This window comes from Meles meles, chromosome 12 (assembly GCF_922984935.1).
Source record: "Meles meles chromosome 12, mMelMel3.1 paternal haplotype, whole genome shotgun sequence".
In the NCBI taxonomy this organism is placed as follows: Eukaryota; Metazoa; Chordata; class Mammalia; order Carnivora; family Mustelidae; genus Meles; species Meles meles.
This window is the reverse complement of record NC_060077.1, coordinates 88238026-88261543: the sequence shown is the minus strand read 5'-3', so window position 1 is coordinate 88261543 and position 23518 is coordinate 88238026. Positions and strand designations below refer to the sequence as shown.

At 38.5% G+C, this 23518-nt stretch overlaps 1 protein-coding gene across 1 annotated transcript in view; it reads right to left on the bottom strand.

The window, feature by feature from the left end:
• The window catches only part of DOK6 (docking protein 6), a 371423-nt gene that overhangs the window by 212733 nt on the left and 135172 nt on the right, over positions 1 to 23518 (bottom strand). The window contains exon 3 of the mRNA XM_046025994.1: positions 20040 to 20154. Coding sequence (XP_045881950.1) covers positions 20040 to 20154 — 115 coding nt within the window. The remainder of the gene's footprint in view (positions 1 to 20039; positions 20155 to 23518) is intronic.

Below are 23518 nucleotides of genomic sequence, written 5' to 3'. Positions count from 1 at the left end.
AAATTTTTCTATTTTATGCAGTTTAGTGGTGATAGCTCTATATGGCTTGCATACAAATGAAAGTTGTGGAGAATTACACAAAAGAGTGCTGTCCCAAGGATAAATTCCAGTAAGTTGCCAAGATTGCTGCTTTTGCTAAGTCCCTTTATCCTCAAACATGATGAATGAGACACCCACCATATTTGTGCTTGAAGACCACGGAGGAGTTTAGGAAGCTTAATTATTTACACAACGTCTCAAGAGTATCTTCTTGGCCAGGGAGCACTAGGGAGTAAGCACCCTGCCTTCTGCTCCAATTTCTGATTTAGCTGTGTCTGCAGACATTTTTCTGCGCCTCTTTGCCCCTCTGGGCGGTCATCAGGCCTGGATCCATCTGCAGCCCTTGGGCTGCTGTCCGCTGAGGCTTTGTCCTGTGTCTGCCCGCAGCTCTCCCCTCTTTTTATTTCGGTTTGTCTGTCTCCTTCTCTGTCTCCTGTTCTGCTCATTTTGCCCTGTTTTTCTCTGTTGTCAAAACATGAACCAGATCATGACGCCCCTATAGGGCCTGCCCATCTCACCGCCCCAGTGTGAGGAGTTGTAAGGTGACCAAGCATCATACCTACTCCCCAAAATAATCTGGGGGCCACCACATTGACATGTGGCCATCGAGGAAGATAACGCCCCATCTCCCAGTCTCCGTGGCAGGATAAAGCCTAACTTGTAAAATTACCTCCTGCCACGAAACACAAGCAAGTTAACTTTTTCTTTGGTTAAGGCCAATTTTCCTGCTTCCTGTTCATTTCTCGGCAGCACTTTTCACCAGGTTATTAAACATTTTATTTGTTGGGCTTATTTTGAGTTTCCTCCCACTAGAGGCTAAATTCTTTGCGGATTTTTCTCTGCTGTTCACGGCTGTATCCTTATCTTATACCAAGCCTTTACATGGTTAACATTGAGCAATTAAAAAAAAATGAATGAATAAAGAAAGGAGGAAATGCAAAAAGTGACTATATTCTTTTCTCAGGTAATTGTTGTCAACAGAAGTAAATGTGGATGGGCTGAGTGGGAGTTTAAAGGGGAGAGGGGAAAGGACACACAGAACACAAATGTGTCTTTCCGCTCAGAAGTGAGCAGTGGAATCCGCTATCATCTCAAGTCAAGTGTGTTAGAGACATCTTTGCGGGGACTCCTAGGGCTGGTCTTCACTTTAACCAGGAACGCAGACATGGTGCCGCACTTTCCTGCTCTGCATCTCAGAATTCACTTTGCTCTGCCCAAGAAAACACGGCTTAATCACTGCCCTTTCAGTGACTTCCTTTTCAGAGAGAAAATAGTTTAAATTAAAGTTTTGAAACAAAAATTAAACAGGTTTCAAAATAACTGAGGCTGAGTCTACGAACATTTTCTCATAGTGTTTCAATATTGTATATGAACCCTGAGTCCTGGGCCTGTCCAGAGAAAGCATACAGTAAATGGTAATAATGCCGTTAACATAGTTAACTGATTTGCATCTCTTCTGAAGCAAGTAAGATGCTTGATTAAAAAAAAAAATGCTTGAGAAGTCTTGGACACTTTTTCCTATCTGCAGGCTTTGGACTACACATGCGGCAAGCCCCTTTGGCTTTATACCTAATGTATAAATATTATGATATATAATAGATATTACGAATCTGGCTGCAGGGTTGGGGAGTACAGATAGGCCCTCACTATAACCATGTGCTACTTTGAAATTTACTGCTGAAAGCAGAAGTATCAACCAAAGCAATTTTTTTTTTGAAGATTCTTTTCATTTTATTTATTTTTTCAGTGTAACAGTATTCATTCTTTTTGCACAACACCCAGTGCTCCATGCAAAACGTGCCCTCCCCATCACCCACCACCTGTTCCCCCAACCTCCCAGCCCTGACCCTTCAAAACCCTCAGGTTGCCCCAACCTCCCACCCCTGACCCTTCAAAACCCTCAGGTTGTTTTTCAGAGTACATAGTCTCTTATGGTTCGCCTCCCCTCCCCTTAATCTCACAAAACAAACTGGGGGTTGCTGGGGGGAGGTGGGATTGGGAGAGGGGGAGCGGGCTATGGACATTGGGGAGGGGAGGTCAACCAAAGCAATTTAAGGTGAGTTACCCTTCCAAGGTGCGTTACCTAAGAATGGGATCAAGCCACGGATTTTATTTTTCTGACAAATTATAAAACAAACTTACTCTCTGGCCATAAAATATGCTCCTCTTAGGATTCTGACTCATGAAAAATGTAATAAAACAACTCCAATTTGTGACCTTAAAGTGAATTCTCATTTGGTCTTGACACTAATAAAGAGTTTATTGCCTTCTTAGGTCACGTCGTGCACTGCTTTATAGCCCTTTCAATGGCATTTGGGCCATTACCAATACAATAAGGACACAGAAAATGCTAGAAAAAATTGAAGAACACCAGTTTTCAGATATCCTCTAGAAATGCCTAGTCAAGTTGTTCTAAAATCTACCTCAGCCTTCAGTAGATTTTAATAATGACTTTAAAAGCGGCACTTAATAAAAAGTAAAAGTGATATCAAAAAGAGTAGGATGCATAGGAAACTTAAATAACATTGATCTTCACAATGTTCAGAAAAGCAGATGGGGTAAAAACCCGTATTTAATAAGATTAGGTACAATCTGTGCAGCATAAAGTAAAAGAATGCACAAAACAGTATTTTCTGTATCCAAATTGGGAAGGAGTTGGCTTCTAGCACGTACGATAAAGTGATTCTGAAGCCAGGATCCTTATCAACTGAATGGCAAATAAAATGGCATTTATTCAGAGGAAAAATACACGGGTAGGAATCAGTTAATTAAGTTGAAAATATAGCCCCTAAAAAGAATCGGAGAGTAATTCTTTCGTGAAAGTCATCCCTGGCTAAGCTTTTGTTTGGTTAATTGCCTGCGGTTCAGAAACCTAACAGGATGGTCCAGTGATTAAAGGGACAGATCTCATATTCATGAAAAGTGACACCAAACAACTTTTTGCAAAAAGGATTATGATTATTTTGACATTTTCTCTGATTGCAGAAAAGCGCTTGATTTCTATCTGATTTTAGATTACAAAGGCCCAAAACTTCAAAGTTTTTGTTTCTTTGCTGTTAGTATTTGATATAAAAGTGGCTACAAAAGCTTGCTCTATTTAAAAAAAAAATGTATGAGACAGTTGCCTTTCTCAACTAATAGGAAACGGAAGTTAAAATTATGATGATTTACCAAATCTCTGAGTACCATGAGATGATGACTGTGATTGATGGTGGTGATGGTGCTGATAAATGTCTTTAAGTTAATCTCTTCCAGGATGGGTAGGTTCAGGAAAGGGGGAGAGAATTTTCCAATAAATAAAACAAATTCATTCCTGAACTGTTTCAGACGAATGCAACATAGGAACTTCCAAAATCATGAAGTGGCATCATTCCTTACCCTACATCAAGAATTGATAAACAGGGGCACCTGGGTGGCTCAGTGGGTTAAGTCTGTCTTTGGCTCAGGTCATGATCCCAGGTCCTGGGATGGAGCCCCGCATCGGGCTCCCTGCTCAGCAAGGAGCCTGCTTCTCCTTCTCCCTCTGCCTCTCCCCTCCGATCCCATGTATTCTCTCTCTCTCTCAAATAAACTTAAATAAAGCTTTTTAAAAAACCCAATTGATAGAAGAGGTAGCTACCTAAGGCCAAAATAATGGTAGTTAGCATTCAGGAGGGGGTTACTCTGTGCCAGAGACCCACCGCGTCTACTTGTCAGTGGTGCTATAAATTACTCCCTTTGGCAGATGAAAACAGTGAGACCAAAATACAGATAGTACAGTAGCTGAAGGAGAGCTTCTGGGTTCCCATTCTGGCTCTAGCTCTTAGCCAGTTATTTCATCCCCTCCTACAATGGGAATAATGACTCTTCTAAGAGGTTTTTGAGAATATGAGAGCTGAGTTCATAGCACAGTGTCAGAAGCACACCAGTATTTGGTAACTGTCAGCAGCCGTCACTTCCAGGGAGTTAGTATCTTGCCCAGTCGCAGAGCTAATAATCGGCTGAATTTTGGATCCATTTATTTCCACTGGCCCACACTGCTTTACTTTCTTAGAAGATGAACAACTTTTCTTGGGAATATGATTATACACATAATGAGTCAACATCGCCTAGGCAACACAGATGTTCAATAAATTATTTAGACCTAAGTTGAATTTTACTTTCCCAGTTATGCGTTAGGTAGATTTTATCACCTTCTCTGTACACGGAAACCCTTCCCTGAATACAGCACGTGGAGAATCCACAATAATGATCTGGGTGTACAAACAACTGTGGGGACAGGGAAAGGGCAGTTCTAGCTCTAATGGGTCCATCCCACTTTCGTCTGATGCAGGAGTGGACAAGGATGATACTGTTTTCTTTTCCCAGTCAGAACGACTCCTATAAATGCCTACCTTCCTGAAATTCCTAAGTGGGAACTGGTCTCAAGGTTAATATTTTCTTCTTTTTTTTTTTTAGTTTTTACATTTGTATCCCTTAAACAATAATAATTGTTGTACCTACCAGTTCGAATCTCTGAATCTCAATTTTCTTTGTGTCATTCTGCGATTTCCACTCAGCGCTTGCAAGCTCCTTATCTAAGGGAGCCTTGGTGACCTGCATTAAATCTAATTTATGGCTGACATCTGCCTCGCTATTTATAAACAAATTCAGTACAGTTTAGTGAACCACAGCTATGTTGTTAGAAGTAGTACACTTAAAGACAGGAAAATACAGCTCGAAGCAAATGGCAATAGGGTCCTTAAACAGAAAATCCTATTGCTTATTTCATAACGGTTTTAGTGACACACTAAAGAAAAATGCTTTTGGCTGCAGACGTTAAGAGGCAGCTTTGTGATATATTGTGTCCAAGAAATTATAGTTATCAAAACAAATCCTGCAGATGTCAATGTGATGTGTTTCCATAATACAAAGCTCGAATTCACAAGAGACAAAGGTTATCAAACTGTAGATTTAAATATAATTCTCTAGTCTCTGTTTTCTCCCCTTATAGAGCTGGAGAAAGTCATAAAAATAAGGTGTGGGGTTATAAGCTAATAAGAAGGTGTGTGCCTGGAAAACACAATAAACAGTACTCATCTAAAAAATTAAAGGAGATGTTCTATGTGATCTTTTCAGGGGCAGGTGTGAGGGTAACATGTTTCTGGCATCTAATCTGTTGAAAGGGAAAGATTCAAAAAGGAAGATTAGCACAAAATCTGTTACTGTATTTTGAGTATTTCTAAGTCATAAAATTAGATTCATATATTTCTCTGTAAAAAATGAAATCCTCCCAAGAAGCCAGCTCTGGAAGAATAACTTTTAATTATATTATTTTAAATATATTTCAAGGCCACCCTCTCCTTCAAAATACATGTCCGGCTATAGCTTACGTAGTATGTGCAAGGCATCATCTTTTATTACTGAGTAATTGGCCATTTCCCATAAGGAAAATTTCCAAATAATCAAAGTTCACATCCATCACGGAAACCGTTTTCACACATTTCAACCTCGGACCAGCACCCTTATGTTTCCAATTTACTCTGGTCGAGTATCTCAGTTCCAATACCGTTCGAACTCTATCAAGACCACCAGCCCACTGTTGCGCCCACCGAGTTTGTTTTCAAAGTCGATCAGCTCTTGGGTACCCTCAATCCCCTCTGTATCCAGCTTGATCTCTACTGTCAACCACTACAACTCCTGGGCACGTAAGTCCACTTCCTTGACTCTCCCCCTTGCTTCCTCACATTCACCTGCCCAACAAGACATGAAACTACACACAGGCCTAAGCACTCTAGATAAAAAGAAAAAAAGAAAAGTGAAGAACACTCAAGTCCACAATGTTACTAAGGAGAAGAGACGTGTATACAAATGAAAGCAAATAAGAATAATAGATTATACAGTAGTAGTTGATACTGACGAGCGCTCACTGAGTTCTAGTCATCCTACCGATGAAGAACTTCGGTACTTTCTTAAAAAAAAAAAAAAAGGAGAAGAACTTTAGTACTTTCTATAATTATGCTTTTAAAAATGTCAAGGCCAAAGTTTATGGGCGGAAAAGCACTTTCTCCCCAACACATCCCTAGAAAGTGGGGAGGTAGCATGTGAACCCAGGCACTTGACATCACAGGCTGTGGTCTTGCCTGGTCAGCCACAAAGGAATCTGAGAATCAGGATAAAAGGGACTGTACTCCAGGAAAATCAAATTACCACAAAGCATTCCGATAGATACAGAAAGCCTGAGTGGCCATGAAATTCCTAAACAAAGTACTCCTCAAAGATATCCTAAGCAACGATGGTTTAAAAAGCCAACAGGAACGTAATATTTCATTTGTTATTTAAATTGCTCTAAAGTTTAAAAGCACAAACACTGAAAAAGAAGACATTCTTTTTATGAACACTGGCAATACCCTGATACCAAACTCTGTCTCGGAAAGTACAAGAAATTCACAGACCTGCTTCAGATTGTGAAAAATCCTATGTGTTACAGAAAACTGAATTTAAAAGTTTAAGAAAATGCTTCAATATGCCCACTTGGGATTGATTCTTCAAATATAAAAGTGGCGATCTTAACTATCATTTGCCCAATGATTAATATGTTTCAAGCCTTGTTCTCTTGATATTAAATCTTTATTTCAAACCCATGATGAGAAATTGCCTTTGGTCCCATTTACCAAGGAGGAATCAGAACACTGGGAAGATCTGAACTCAGTGTGGCTCGAGTATGCTCTTGACCACGACTTTGTAGGAAATGTATTAATATCGTTTGTCCTAGAAACTGTTTTTCTTTTTTAAATTTATTTCTTCGAGAGAGAGAGGGAGGGAGTGTACGAGTGGAGAGAGGAGAAGGAGGGAGAGGGAGAGGAAGTCAATCTCAAGCACAATTCCCTTGACTGGGGAGCCCAACACAGGCCTAGATCTCGGGATTCTGAGGGCATGACCTGAGCCAAAATCAAGAGTTGGATGCTTAACCAACTGAGCCGCCCAGGGCCCCTCATCCTAATAACTGTATAAGGGAAAAGAGTTATGTAATTATATTGAGGGATGCCAACTTTGAATGAATGGACAATTTTAAGAATATAGTTTAGCTATCATAAATATAGCAGAGCACATATAAAATGAACAAACGAGGGCCATATTCATCAAAGTAAAGTTTGCAAATACAACAACGAGAAAAAAATGGCAATTTGCCCAAAAATATAGTATAATTTTTATAAATTTCAAAAGTATGTAAAAATAATAAACTATGATTTATAGAAATAAATATAAGTATGACAAAAGTATAAATCACAAATGGTTAGTAAATAAAACATGCAAATCATAATAAAATCTTAGGGATTATATAATTGTAACAAAGGCACACATCCCATATTTATACTGCATTTGGTTCATTTATTTCTAAGTTGGTTGACAAGTTCACAGGTGGTTGTAATACTACTATTTATATTATCTATGTGTGATATTTTAATAATACATAAAATAATAAAATCAATGGTACTAATTAGACAACTTCTAGAGTAGAGAGATATAAAAGGAACATCTCTGATAGTCCCTTACCAAGGCAGAGTCATTGATGTGAATTTTCAGTACCTTATGCTTTTTCACATGGACATATTTTTATGTATATGTGCGTGTATGTGTATTTGTGTATGTGTGTGTGTTTACACACATGTTCACAATACTGAGCTCACTCTATGGTACATTTTGTGAACTGGCTTTTTCACAAAATAGTGATCTGCATCTTAAGTCAATGAACACAAATTTACATCATTAGTTTTAATTGCTGCAAATTATTTATTTCTAAATGAACAATAAACTGATGAACGATTAGTTCATGATTTTTCCTATTTTATAAATGGCATTGCAGTGATAATATCACTGTAGTAGCTATACATAACAGATAATTTCTATACATAAATTTCCAACTTCTACCCGTGGTGCTTGTTTGCTTACGGTTTTGGTCTTCTTTGTTGCTATATCCCTATCGTAGAGGTTGCACGTGGGAATTCTCAGAGACACGTGTTGTTGAAGAGAAATGACCAATTCTGGGTCTTTTTGGTAAATTCCTGGACTGGTGATGTCCAGGATCATGAAGGTAGTGTAATGGCACAAAAATGGCTGCCATGTCAAGTGTGGACTGACGTGTTTGTAGGGGCCTCGCTTAGAAGAGGGAGTCTCAGTCATTTTTCTTTGCTGGCATTTGAATGTGGTTTTCTTAATCACTTCTCATAGAAAGCTTTCAACTGTGTTTCCCCAACTTGTAGCAGCCAAGGCGTTGTCTCTTGCCCCGCATTCACAGCTGTGAAGATGCTTGCATGTTCCATGTTCATTACAAGATGAACAAAGGCTTCCAGTCCAATTTGCTCCTCTTGGAAGCTTTCTCTTCATTTTAGCTTTTTGTGGTATCTCTTTTCTTTCTTATAAGCTGAGCTATGCATTTAAATGTGTTTTATTTTACTTAGTACTTATTTCTAAGCATTTTCAATACACAAAGTCAGCCTTGTTTTTCAGATAGAGAACTTATACCACTTTGATAATTGGAAAGAAAAACATAATTTGTAGTTTAAAAAGAAAAAACTTTAATTTGCCTCATTTATGTTCAAAACAAAGTCCAAACTCATAAACCCTTCTCAGCTATTTCTACTTCTCTTCCTCTTCTCCCAAAACTACTTTAAAAATATGGAGGAGTTTCATTTCTTGTTTGCATTTATATACATAATTCCTTCTTCTCTCCACCTACCTGTTGAAACTCATTCAAAACCCTCCACAAATGATATATATTTTTTAAAGCCTGATTTGAAAGAATCGTGTGCTAGTACTAGGACTGGCATCATAAATTATCACAGACTTGATGGTTTAAAACAACAGCAATTTATTCTCAGCAGTTGGATAGGCTGGGCATCAGGCTCCAGCCAAGCTGGTTTCTTCCGGAGGCTGTGAGGGAGAACTGGGCCATGCTTGTCCCCCTGTTTCCTGTCCTGTTGGCAACCTCTGGCATTCCCTGATTTTGGCTGCTTCTTTCCATCTCTGCCTTATCTTCACATGGCCCACTTCTCTCTGTTTCCTCTGTATCTCCATAGCCAAATCTCACCCACTTTTCTCCAATAAAAATACCAGTCATTGGATGTAAAGCCACCTCTGATAAACTATGACCTCATCTTGACATGACCACGTCTGCAAACACCCTATTTCCAAGTAAAGTAAAAAGAGTTGGAACCGGAACATATCTTTCTGGGAGCACAATTCAACCCATCACAAGCTCTTTTTATTAGATTACCCTGATTTTTGCTACTAGAGCGTTTTGTATTAATACCTCTTCTGAATCTGTTTGTAGTGAATCTTTTACAAATACATGGCTATATCAGGGACAAGATTGGTTAAAAAGAAAAGATTCAGCCTTGAGACCTAAGGCACTATTGAATATTGATCATTTAAACTAATTCTAGAAAGCTTAAATTGAAAAATCTTACATATTTTTGTTAGTTTTTGAGTGATTTGTCACTTTAAGAAACATACTCAATTTTTAAATCCTAGTTCAACATTTCAAATTAAAAGGTTTTTTTTCCACATAAAAATATTCAAATCGTTTTTCTGCTTCAAAGATTTCAAAAAGTCTGGCACCCAATTATAGGTGGTTTGATTTCTTAGAAAAGAACAGTTCTGTGTAACAGAGTGGCATATGGTACAATTTTAGAGTGACACATCAAAGGTAATATTCTTTATGTAAATCCTGAAAACAAAGCAAGAGTACATTTTCTTAATGTACAGGGATAAGGGATGAAAATGGCACCTCCCTATCTATCTCCCAGCTGACACCCTCTGTTAATGGTTCATAAAACTTGAAAAGTATTTGGTAAATTCTTGCACAGATAGTAGCCAGGTCTAAGGTACTTTCTGGAACTTCATTGACTTTTTGGGGAAAAGCTTGGTTGGCTCATAGAAAGGGCACGAGAGTTAGCAAGTGCTTCATTGTGTGAAATGATGGGCAGAGAATCACATGGAGGCAGCGGGCAGGAAGGGCAGCGTGTTAGACGTGAGGGCGGAGTGTGGCCGATAAGCTGTAGCTGCTTTCACTGTTCACGGAGTTCAAAGGCAGGGATCCAAAGGAGGACCGGGTCAAGCTGAAACCGCAAACCACTGGAATTGGGGCCTAAAGAGATACCCCAGGACTTGTACTAGATTTTATTCTCCAGACATTAATTTCCAGAGCTTTTCAGTCTTTAGTGAGGGATTAAATCAGGATACATGAATATTCTATGTGTTACATTTAATGGTCTACCCGTCAATTCATTGCACATTAGCTTATTCATTTTTTTTTCACAGTGAATCAATTCCTTGTTGTTCCCAAGGGCCCAAATCAGAGAACCTCTTTCCGGTTTGGTGCACTGGCCACATTCATCCTGAGTGGTAAACGGCTCAGCCATGATTCTGGTGCCCAGGTAGGGACTGTTCTCAATCAAACCTACAGACCATTTCAGTCACCTGTATTATACATTAGCATCTGGACAGTGCAAGGGGACGAAGTCATAAAATGCTACTCAAATCATTTCTGTCTCCTATTGGCTTATCATGCCAATTTTATAAAACCATGCCCAAATTTTACCAGATTAATTTAGTCTTTTTATGACAGTGTGCAACTTAAGGTTTGGTATTGTTATTCAATGTGAGTCTACAAAGAACATTAAAAATTTAGTTTCATTACACTGTCAATGCTACACAGCATTTCACTTTCTCTAAAGAAATAGCTTCAAAATCCCAACACATTTCAGATCACACAAGGCCACTAGATGCTGTTTTTTAAATGATTTCTTCCAAATCTCTTAGCAGGAGAGCTAAGAACCAGATGGTTATAAGCCAGCCATTCTATTCCACAGTGACTGAGTCAGCTAGAAATAGAAGTTGTTCCAACTTCATTCAAGTTGTCTTTTGTATTGAACAATCAGTAAACAGAAATGTCTCCCATTATCCCCAAAGTAAATGGACTGCTCATAAAAAGTGCTGGGCTGACATCACTTGAAACTGAAGTATTATGTTTATCCACAGACCATGTAACTCTGAGCAGCAGCAGTGAATACTCTTTTAACGTCACACACAAATTTGACTTCTTAAATGCGATAAATCTGATTTTGTCCTTTGTATGGATATACATCTACTGTTACTTTGGGTTCTATAAACCAAACTTCAACCATTTAAAGTCATTATTTGACTATATGGATGAACAATTATCAAAATCTGCCGGTTGTTTTACTGGCTTACTTCTACTAAATTAGCTTTATTACCACAAATGTGAGAAAAGTTGAACAATTGGGGTGAGTACCTCTATTATTTGAGATGCCCCTTTAGGGGCACCTGGATGGCTTAGTTGGTTAAGTGTCTGCCTTTGGCTCAGGTTGTGATCCCTGGGTCCTGGGATCGAGCCCTTTGTTGAAGCCCCGGCTTCTCCCTTTTCCTCTGCCCTTCTCCTGCTTGTGCACATGCACACGCGTGTGCTCTCTCTCTTTCTAATAAATAAATAAATCTTAAAAAATATAGAACATTTATATGAGGGACTTTTCCTTCATTTTTAAACATAAGTTGAAATCTTCAAAAATTAAATAATCCATTGATTCAAAAGGATTTTCTAATTGGAAAATAGAAATGTTTTTTAAAATCAAATAAAAAACACTTGGTGAAATCATACACACACTTTTTCTTCATTATAATATTCATGAATAATGACTGACTTTATAGTGGGTTCTATTCACCTAACTCCAAGAACGGTCTCTTTGTCTAGTGTCTAAATCTGTAACATGGAAGCGTAAGTTCATTTATGTTTATAGGTTCTGTGCCAGAGGTGAGAGCCAAAACAGGTTTTTTACTTCCTATATAATAAAAGTGTTAATCCAAATAAAGACTTCAATGCATTGCTATTACCTTTCATTTTAATTGAAGAATGATTTTTGACTGTGTATCTTTTGAACTTATTTGTGGGAGGAAAGATCATTTGAAGGAAGAGAAGCAAAAAAATACAGAAAATCCTCTAAAAATGCTTTCTTAAAACAATCAGCAATAATAATGAAGACACAAATATATTTTATTGACTAATACAAAAGGTTATGGGGAAAAGATGTTATTTTAGGAAGTAATGATCTCTTAGAAATAAGGATATTGATTTTGGGAATTATAATGTATACAAATTGATGCCCAGGTATTTTGGGTACAAAGTAAATGCAAAATTTTTTTATATTTAATTATAAATATATGCACATATTGGGATTTGGGATTTACACAAAAATTTTTCATTTTTAATATGGGGGAATTTATTCAATTCCTGAATATTCCACTACATATTTTGGATGGAAGAAACAACAAAAATAACTTCATTGTATTATGGAATAAATTCAATGCTTCAAGTAATTATTTCGGAAATTAAGCAGCTTGTTCAGACTTTAAATACAAGTTGCCTTAAATTATTTGGAGGTAAGTCTCAATTATTTGGAGGTGAGGTTTCATATAAAGGTATACCACATTCTGGTATGCTTCAGTTTATTGCACTGAGCCAATGTCGAGTTTTTCAAAAACTGAAGGCTCTTGGCCACCCCGCATCAAACAAGTTTATTGACGTCGCTTTCCCCAGAGCATTGGCCCACTTGTGTTCAGTGTCACATTTTGGTAATTCTGGCAGTATTTCAAACTTTTTTGTTATTATTATGTTTGTTACGGTGATCCCTGACCAGTGATCTTTGACGGTATTATTGGGTTTTGGGATGGCACAAACCGTGCCCACACAAGATGGTGAACTTAACTGATACATGCTGTGCGAGTTCTGACCGCTCCCCTGACTGGCTGTTCCCCTCTCTCCTTCTCCTCTGGCCTCCCTGCTCCCCGAGAAACAACAATATTGAAACAAGGCCTATTAATTAACGGCCTCTCATGTTCGAGTGAAAGCAAGAGTCACCTATCTCTCATTTTAAAGCGAAAGCTAGAAATGATTAAACTTAGTGAGGAAGGTATGTGGGAAGCTGACAGGCAGAAGCTAGGCTTCCCGTGCCAGTCAGCCATTCTGTGACTGCAAAGGAGAAAGGAGAAAAAGAAGATCCACCTAAGCTATTTCATGAAGGTGGCTAAATTAAACAACAGACTTTCAGTATAGATAGAAATAGCCTTATACTGGAAGACGATGCCCTCTAGGACTTCCATAGCTGTAGAGGAGAAGTCAATGCTTGGCTTTAAAAATCCAAGGGACAGCCTTGTTAGGAGGTAATGCAGTCAGTGACTTTAAGTTGAAGCCAGTGCTCACTCGTCATTCTGAAAGTCCTAGGGTCCTTAAGAATTATGCTAAATCTATTGCACCCAAGTTCTGTAATTGGAACAACAAAGCCTGGGTGATGGTACATCTGTGTACAACATGGCTTACTGAATATTTTTAAGCCCGTTGTTAAGACCTACTGCTCAGAAAATAGGATTTCTTCCCAAGTATTACCACTATTCACAACGCACCTGGTCACTCAAGAGCTGTGACTGAGATGTACAATGAGATCGATGTTGTTTTCATGCTTTCTACCACAACGTCCATTCTGCAGCTCATGGATTAAGGAGTCATTTTGGCTACCGCTGCCATAGGTAGTGGCTCCTTTGATGGATCTGGGCAAGGTCAACTGAAAATGTGGAAAGAATCTACCATTCTGGATGTCAGTAAGAACAAGCATAATTCATGGGAAGAGGTCCAAGTATCAAAAACAACAGGAGTTTGGAAGAAGTTGATTCCAACCTTCATGGATAACCTGCAGATGTGGTAGAAATAGCAAGAGAAGTAGAATCAGAAGTGGAGCCCGAAGATGTGACTGGATTGCTACAATCTCAGTAAACATTTAATGGGTAAGGACTGACTTCTTATGGTTGAGCAAAGAAAGTGGTTTATTGATATGGAATCTACTGCTGAAGGTGCCATGGAGATTGTTGAAATAACAGCAATGGATTTAGAAAACTCCCCATAAACGTAGTGATAAAGCAGAGCCAGGTTTGGAGGGAATTGAGCCCAATTTTGAAAGAAGTTCTACTGTGGGTAAAATGCTATCAAACAGCATTGCATGATGCAGAGAAATTGTGAAAGGAAGGGTCAATTGACGCGGCCAACTTCATCTTCTTTCAAGAAACTGCCACAGACACCCCAACCTTCATCAACTACCACCCTGATCAGTCCACACCGAGGCTAGATGCTCCATCAGCAGAAAGATTATGACTCCTTGAAAGTTCAATGATGGTTGGCATTTTTTTACCAATGAAGTATTTTTAAATTAAAGTGTGTACATTTTTTTAGTCACAATGCCATTGAACGTTTAATAGACTACAGGGTAGTATAAACATAACTTTTATTTACACTGGGAACCTACAAAATTCATTTGACTCACTTTATTACTAATGTTCACTTTATTGTGGTGGTCTGGAACCAAACCTGCAGTATTTCTAAGGTATTGCTAGACTGACATAGTTGAGCTCTTTTTCCTTTTTTCTCTTTTCCTTAATGAAGGTAAGCAGAATCTATTAGGCAGATTCTAGGTTTCCAACATCTAAGCCATCTGCTCCTTCATTTTCTAGGCACTGACTTGAGATTGGAACATATTCAAAAAGAGGATCAATGGGTCTCTTTTCAAGTAATAGGCAAACTCCAGAAATTCTTATTTGTGTTCCACAATATCCTACTCATAGAGTTTTTGCAGCAGACCTGGCAGGCCATGGAAATGTATACACACACACACACACACACACACACACACGCACACACACACATGCAGCATAATGATCACTCACTCCCCCACACACCATCACAAACACACAACAATCTGTTACTTGGCAATCTAAACAATTTTCCCCATGCTGCCAAATTAGCCTCTAAAACTCATTTTTCGAAAAACTATCTCCTAGGAAAAACTGAATGATAAATATATCATCATAACAAAACTTAAATACAAATTTTTACTCATTCATTATTTCATTAATTCAACAAATTTTGAGGCCCAAATTTGTGTTTGCTGGCTTTCTGAGGCTAGAAAGAAAATATGGTCATGTCTTATCGAGCTTAAATCTGACAGAGGTTGTGAACAGGGTACGTGAGGTCTGAGGTCAGGGTTCTGTGTGTGGAGAGCAGAGGTACTAAGAGGCCTGACATATGGTGCCAAATGGAAGCCAGTGGGGAAGTGGTTGGGAGACGTGGGCATGCAGGTAGCATAGCAGGCTGGGCAGGAGCTCATGCAAGGAGTCCGTGTTAGAAGGAGCACGTGTATGTACCCTTGCCCGTGTTTCTTTGCGCTCATAAAACATACACAAGCTACAAAGGCAAATATCTAGGATTATTTTCATTGTTTGTCCTTAACTGTTGTCAGTTTCTGTTTATCATATGAGAATAAGCCAAACACTTTTCTCTTCCTGCAAGTCCCTCCCTACCCTGTCTTTTAACTTAAAAAATACGTATTACAGATGGCCTTAGAGATAGTCTAGATATATTTTTTACTGCAAGGTTTTTTGAGATGATTGTAGATTCACATGTAGTAGTAAGAAATATTACAGAGAAATTCTGTCTAAACTTTGCCCACTTCCCCTCAAAGGTGGTATTTTGCAAAATGATAGTATAATATCTTAACTGAGATACTGACATTGAGAGGGTGCTGATCTTATTCCGATTTCACAGTTTTACTTGTATTTACTTGTGTGTGTGACTTCTATACAGCTTGCCACCTGCATAAGTTTGTTTATGCACCATTATAATCAAGACAACTGTTCAGTGCCAATACAAGTTCATATAACTTTTATGACCATATATCACCCTGCATCCCCAAATCCCCAATCCCATTCATTACCTCTGACAACTAAAGTGTCCTCCATCTCTAAAATTTATCATTTCACAGATGTTACATAAATGGAATCACAAAATACATCTTTTGGGATTGGCTTCTTAAAAAATTTAATTTTTTCAGGGTTCCAATGCACAGGGTGCATTGTTTATGCACCACACCCAGTGTTCCATGCAGTACGTGCCCTCCTTAATACCCACCACCAGGCTCACCCAACCCCCACCTCCATCCCCTCCAAAACCCTCAGTTTGTTTCTCAGAGTCCACAGTCTCTCATGGTTTGTCTCCCCCTCCAATTTCCCCCAACTCACTTCTCTTCCCCATCTCCCAATGTCCTCCGTGTTATTCCTTATGCTCCACAAATAAGTGAAACCATATGATAATTGACTCTTTCTGCTTGACTTATTTCACCCAGCATAATATCCTTCAGTCCTGTGCATGTTGATACAAAAGTTGGGTATTCATCCTTTCTGATGGCTGTGTAATACTCCATTGTATATATGGACCACATCTTCTTATCCATTCGTCTGTTGAAGGGCATCTTGCCTCTTTCCACAGTTTGGCAATTGTGGACATTGCTGCTATGAACACTGGGGTATATATGATCCTTCTTTTCCCTACATCAGTATCTTTGGGGTAAATACCCAGTAGTGCAATTGCAGGGTCATAGGGTAGCTCTAGTTTTAATTTTTGAGGAACCTCCATACTGGATTGGCTTTTTCCCCCTTGACATAATTCAGTCAAGATTCATCCAGGTTGCTGCTTTTATCAATAATTTGTTCCTTTTTATTGCTGAGGACAATTTCATGGCGTGTGAATATACCACAGTTTATTAAAAGACATCTGGGTTCCTTCCAGTTTGGGTCTATTATGAGCGAAAGCTATTATGAGTACTTTTTGTATGCGTGTATGTGTATGTATGAATATAAATTTCCATTTTTTTTTCTGAGATAAATATCCAAGAATGCAATTCCTGGATTGTGTAATAATGACATGTTTAATTTTATAAGAGGTTGCTAACCACTTTACAGAGTGTCTGTATCATTTTAAGTTTCAGGCAACAACATATGAGGGATCTAGTTTCTCTGTGACCTCACAAGAATTTGGTGGTGTTACTTTTTAAAAAATTTTAGCCATTCTGAGAGGTGCATAGTGATATACTGTGGTTTTAGTTTGCATTTCCCTGATGACTGACTGGCTTTAAAAAACTGGATATGTTCATTCACACATTCACATACACATAATTTCATGTAAGTGGGATAGTTTATTTGCTGGGTATTTTCTTCTGTTCGTTTTCTTTTCTTTTCTTTTTTCACTATTGCATTTTCCCCCAGCTTCCTTTTCCACCCACCTCCTTATTATTCCCTCTTACCCAGGTAACTCTTGGTAAAACACAGGCTATCTCTCTCGTCATTTCTTTTACAAATGTGATTATTCAGTTATACAGTTCTCCGTTGGTTTGTTTTGCTTGAAGTACTAAAATTCATAGAAATGTCTTCCAGTTAATTGGATTAATTAGAATTCTTTCTAGGGATTGTATAATATTTCGTGATAACAATGCACCATAGTTTGTTCAAGAATTTTCTTGATAGTCATTCATTTGTTTCCAATTTTGTTGTCATTACACACAATTTGCTTAAACCTATGACCTCCATAATCTCAGGGTCCTGGGATCGAGTCCCGCATCAGGCTCTCTGCTCAGTGGGGAGCCTGCTTCTCCCCGTCCCCCTGCCTGCCTCTCTGCCTACTTGTGATCTCTGTCTGTCAAATAAATAAAATCTTAGAAAAAAATTCTATAAACCTATGACCTCATGTGCTGGTATGTATGTTTCTACATGATGTTCCCAAAGACACTCACTGAGTCAAGAGGGTGCATACGTATTTAATAGTAGCTGCCAGTTTTCTTGAAAATAAAAAAATTGAGGCAATTCACATACTCACTAGCTATCATGAGAACACACTTTGACCTGCATTCACATTAGAAATAAATGTGAGAGCTCCTTTTAATTTTGGCTTTAACTCAATTGCTGTTTTGATTTTCACATCTGTGACTGCTTTGCAGTTGGGAGTCTTTTTTCCAAATGATTTTGCCATTTTATCAGCAGACATGGACTATTGATCTTAACATCAATCTAAAAAATATAATTTGCAAGAAGAAGTACTCGAATTCCCTGTTTATGTGTTTCAAGTCTTTTCTTTTTTTCCATTCTCGTGTGCCATGAAGTTACGATAATTTAATAAAATAATGCCATTGTTTCTTTTTTTTAAGATTTTATTTATTTATTTGATAGAGAGATCACAAGCAGGCAGAGAGGCAGGCAGAGACAGAGGGGAAGCAGGTTCCCCGCTGAGCAGAGAGCCCGATGCGGGGCTTGATCCCAGGACCCTGAGATCATGACCTGGGCTGAACGCAGAGGCTTAACCCACTGAGCCACCCAGGCGCCCCCATGCCATTGTTTCTTAAACATTTTTACTATCAGCTTCAAGCAGACTGCGACATCTACATACACACAAGTGATTTAAAAAACAAATAATCCAAATAAGTCATAATTCAAATGAATTAAAAACTCTGCCAAGAACTCAAATAAACACGTTCTTTTATTTTTACATTTGGATCTAGCTTCAGCTTCACTGTCTCGAAATTCTTCTCTTGGAAATTAAGGCCATTTTGTTTTAGAGTAGGAGTCTTTGTTTCTCCAAAATCTTACATGACCCATGAAACCACCACCACCACAATAAATAAATAAATAAAATCTTCTAACCTTAAAAAGCTTCCAGTGTTCGATATGTGGGGTACAACTCTGCATCTGTGTTTCAGAAACATAATTCAGTATCATTCTTTTCTGAAATAACAGACTCCAGTGTGGCGTACATACCCACCACATGGCTCAGTATAATTTCAAAACTGTAAGGCAGTAGTGAAAATTGAAGTACACAAACAAGAGTGAAAATTATCTTTTATCTTTTGTGGAAAACCAATTTTCTGGTTGTTAGTTTTCATATGAGACATTATCTAAGAGCTCAGAGCAAAGTGAAGTGGTGAGACAGTTTTAAGACAGTGAACAAGAAGGCACAAATACTTTTGGATGTTAACAAATGATACCAGCAAGGTTGGGACGGGTTCTATTACGAAATGGAATTGATATCGCCAGTTAACAGACTTCTGCGCAGTGCCAAAAGTCAATTTTAAATGATGAAATAAAGCCAGATGACGAGCGAAGAGAAGTATGGCAAAAGAGATGAAAGGTTTCCGAGGAGAAACATATTGATAAATTCCAACTCAGTTTAGCAAAACTAAGAAAAGTGTAGGTGAGGAGCTGTGAACAGTTTTATTCAGGCAAGGTGACATTATCAGTTTTAGAATAATAGAACCTGGTATTAATTACACCTACAAACTTTAACTATAAACCCAGAAGCTTTACTTTCTTTAAAACACACACACACACACACACACACACACACACACACACACACACACACCCCAGTAAGACTTCTACTAAAGACTTCACTATAATTTTAAATCCACATCTTTCAAACCCTTACTGCTTTTTGCTTCCATCCATTATAAAACGAATGCACCATTTCATGGAGCAAAATCTTTAAAAAGCTATAATAAGCCAGCTAATACATTGCCTAGCACAGGGATTTCAAAATGAAAAACACTGCGGGTTCAAACTATAAGCTGCCATACGTCTCAGCAATGTCAGCGTGCTTTATGAGCTGGGATGCTAAAATTCAGTCTGAAATGTATTTACTTGTAGGACTGAGAACCCATGAAAGCAACCAATTGCTCAGAGTTCGGTTTTGGGATGTCTGGGGACTTCAGCTGTGCTTTGCCCCACACCTCTGCATGGCGGTGTTATTATTTTCCCACCAAATGCCTACAGCTGCACCCGGCAGGAACCGGAGCACAAGTCAAAAGCTCACCCTAACAATATCTCCCAGGCACTGCTTACTTAATTCTTCAAGCTTGAATAGAAACCTCAAGAGTCCTCCGACCACCTGGGAGCAAAATCCAGACACAGACAGATAATAAACAAGCACCCCAAACATCTGTAGAAATCAATACGTTGAGCTTCTCCCTACAGTCTTCCATAGCACAGTCTTATCACAAAAAGCCTCCCCATTCAGTGGTATGACTTAATCCATCTGGGCCATTGTCTCTGAAGTAGTTCAATTTCCACAAGCTGTAGACCAGGCTGTAATTGCTTACCTGACTCACAGGCAAATGTCTTTGACGTTTCATCATGAAAGATAATTGCCACGGCGTGCTTCTTTGTCTCTCGAGGCAGTCTGGTTATATTTTTGATGTTGTGCAGTTCTGTTACCTTGAAAGAAAAATATTTTTCACTTAGTGTTACAGGAGACGCTGTGTACAGGAGTGCTGAAACAAAATGATCAGGTATTCCTCTTAAACCACTTCCCACTGAGTATTTATATCCTCTTCCCATTAACTGTAGCCAAATACAAGCGAGAACGCAACAAGTATGTCTTCTCCTCTGCCCTCAGTTTTGGTCCTTGTTTGCTGAATTTTGAAATAGTCTAAATATTATGTAGAATAACCTCCATGAAAGCAAAGACTCTGTGTTTTTATGAAAATTGTATCTTCTGCCAATAAGAGTAAGGGTGGCACCCAGAAGATTCTCGTTACTCTTTTGTTAAATTCTCATTGGATTCAGTACCTTTCTTCTCTCCTAACTCCCATCCATTGTGCACGTTTTTGGTGGGACGAGAGTCACAATGCAATAGACACGAGTTGACTGGCAGAAAAAGTGACTAGAAAATTTGGGGTCATAAATAAAAGCCATGGACCTGCTTCCCAGAAAAATGCACATAGTGTTCATAAGCCCATGTACCCACTACTACCTCACCTCGTTCTCTCACCAAGACCCATCCATGATTCATGCACTCAGGTTAGCAATTCTTCCGTCATTTGGCAATTAATAAGTATTTAATAAACTTGCTTATTCTAGCTCCAAACTTTCTATGGGAACAAGTTCCTCTGCTATAATTTGTACACTGTTTCTTTTTCTCCACAGTTTAGAGAAATGAGCAAATGTCTACTCTCAACTACACCACAAACCCAGTGCAATAATACCATTGCACAAATGAATTTTTCTTAAATCTACTTGTCAACATGCTGAATGTTATTTCTTCTGACAAAAAGATTTGACAGGTTCGCTCTCATTTTCACTTAGTTCAAAGATTTAAAAATCTCTCTTGAGGTTTCTTTTTGGACTCAAGTATCGATTAAAACTGTGTTGTTTAATCTCCACACATTTGGAGTTTTTTCCAGCTACGCTGCCATCATTGATTTCCAGTTTAATTCCATTGTGGTCTCATTGCAGATATTGTACGATTTCTATTCTTTTATATTTGTGTAGATATGTTTCGTGGCCCAGAATGTGGTGTATCTTCGTTGAACGTTCCACGCGAGTTGGAAGAATGTGTTCTGTTGTTTGTTGATGTTGTCTGTAGATGTCCACTATTTCCGGTTGACTGACAGTGCTGTTGTGTTCAACAGGGTGCTTACTGATTTTCTGCCTGCTGGACCTGTCCATTTGTGAGGAAGGGGTACTGAAGACTCCACCTATGATAGTGGATGCATCTATTTCCCTTTGTTGTTCTATCAATTTTTGACTCATGTGGTTTGATGCTCTGTTTTCGGTGCACACACACACTAAAGATTGTTATGGCATCTTGTAGGATTGACCAATGTATCAATATGTAATGTCTTTCTTTATCCCCAATAATCTTCCTTGCTTTGAAGTCTTCTTTGTCTGAAATTAAAAAAGCTACCCCCTTTTAAAATTAATGTTAGTGTGTTATATTTTTCACAAACTTTCAAATTATATTTTTTGATGAATGTTAGCATCGTATATTTTTCAATATCCATTTACTGTTAATCTTTGTATTTATATTTAGAGTGGGTTTCTTTTTCAAAACATATAGTTGGATCTTGTTTTTGGATCCACTCTGATAATCTCTTTTTCGACTGATGATGTTTGAAGTGATTGTTGATAATGCTGTATTAATATCTGCCATATTGGTTACCGTTTTCTGTTTGTTGCCCTTACTCTTTGTTCTTATTTTGTGTTCTACTCTTTTTCTGCATTGTATTATTCTAATTGTGCATTTTATATGGTTCTAACTTTTCTCCTTTCTTGTACTTTTTTTCTTCATAGCCAGACACGATGTGTTGGGTCAAAACAATTGCCATAATGAGGCCCCTTCTGGGGTGGCAATGAGGTGTGGGGGGAAGGGAAGCATTCTCTAGTCCTAGGATAAGGTCTGGGTTTGGGACTTTACAAGTGTTTCTCAGTGCTCCCCACCTGAGGTCAGAGAGGACGGCTAGCATGGGCAGGAACTGAGCATTTCCCTTGTCTTGACAAGAGTACCAGTTTTGACTTGCTTGATGCGTGATCAATGTCACTTTATGGCATAGGCTCTAACTGCAAATGGAGAATTTTGCTGAAGGGAAAGACTTAAGTCCATTCATGACTTGAAATGCTATCCCAGAAGCACCATCAGTTGCCAACTAGTATTCTACGTGGAGACAAAGGTATAGATATATTTCATATATTTTTAAAATTTGAGTCCTCCATTTTTGAAGATGATACCCCCGATATTGACGAGGACATGATAGTATCAAAATAGTTAAAAGTATCAATTCGTGATAAAAAATGATACCCATGTCATGGAAAATAATGTCTGTAAAGTATAACTATGTGGTTACCTTTTGAAGAGGCTGGTGTTCTCTGTCACATTCCCTTCTAAAATCTATGGTTTTAGTTTAGATTTTAGAAGTCTAGGGAAACCTAGACTTTCAGCCTCATGAAATAACAAACCCACTACTGGGAGTTGCTGTGTAAGATGTCCAGAGGAGCCCTTTTGTTCTCTGTCACAATGAATTTACAGTTCTGTCTCAATACTGAGAAGCTAATTTTATTTTATTTCATTTTTTAAAGATTTTATTTATTTGTTTGACAGAGACAGAGACAGTGAGAGAGGGAACACAAGCAGGGGGAGTGGGAGAGGGAGAATCAGGCTTCCTGCTGAGCAGGGAGCCCAACATGGGGCTGGATCCCAGGACCCTGGGATCACAACCCGAGTGGAAGGCAGACACTTAACCACTGAGCCACCCAGGCACCCCAGAGAGAAGCTAATTTTAATATAGCCTTCTTTTTATATTTATTTTTCTCTTACTTGTAATTATCTCATTTAAGATTAACATGCAAAATAAAATCGTAAGATGAGTGGTTTTAAGCAAAATAATCTACAAAATGTTTGTTTCATATTTATGCATATATCCAAATACATGTACACATGCATATAATATATATGCTTTTTTAAATAGATTTTATTTATTTATTTGTCAGACAGAGATCACAAGTAGGCAGAGAGGCAGACAGAGAGAGAGGAGGAAGCAGGCTCCCCGCTGGGCAGACAGCCCGATGAAAGGCTGGATCCCAGAACCCCGGGACCATGACCCAAGCTGAAGGCAGAGGCCCCAACCCACTGAGCCACTCAGGAGCCCCCCTTTTTGTATCTATTTACATATCTACATATCTGAAAATACTCATTTCCTTTTCCAGGAAAGAAAAATTAAACATCAATATCCTACAGTTTCTGAGGATTAATAGCTTGGAGAGAAAGATGAGAATTCTTTTTTTTTTTTTGAAAAATGATTTA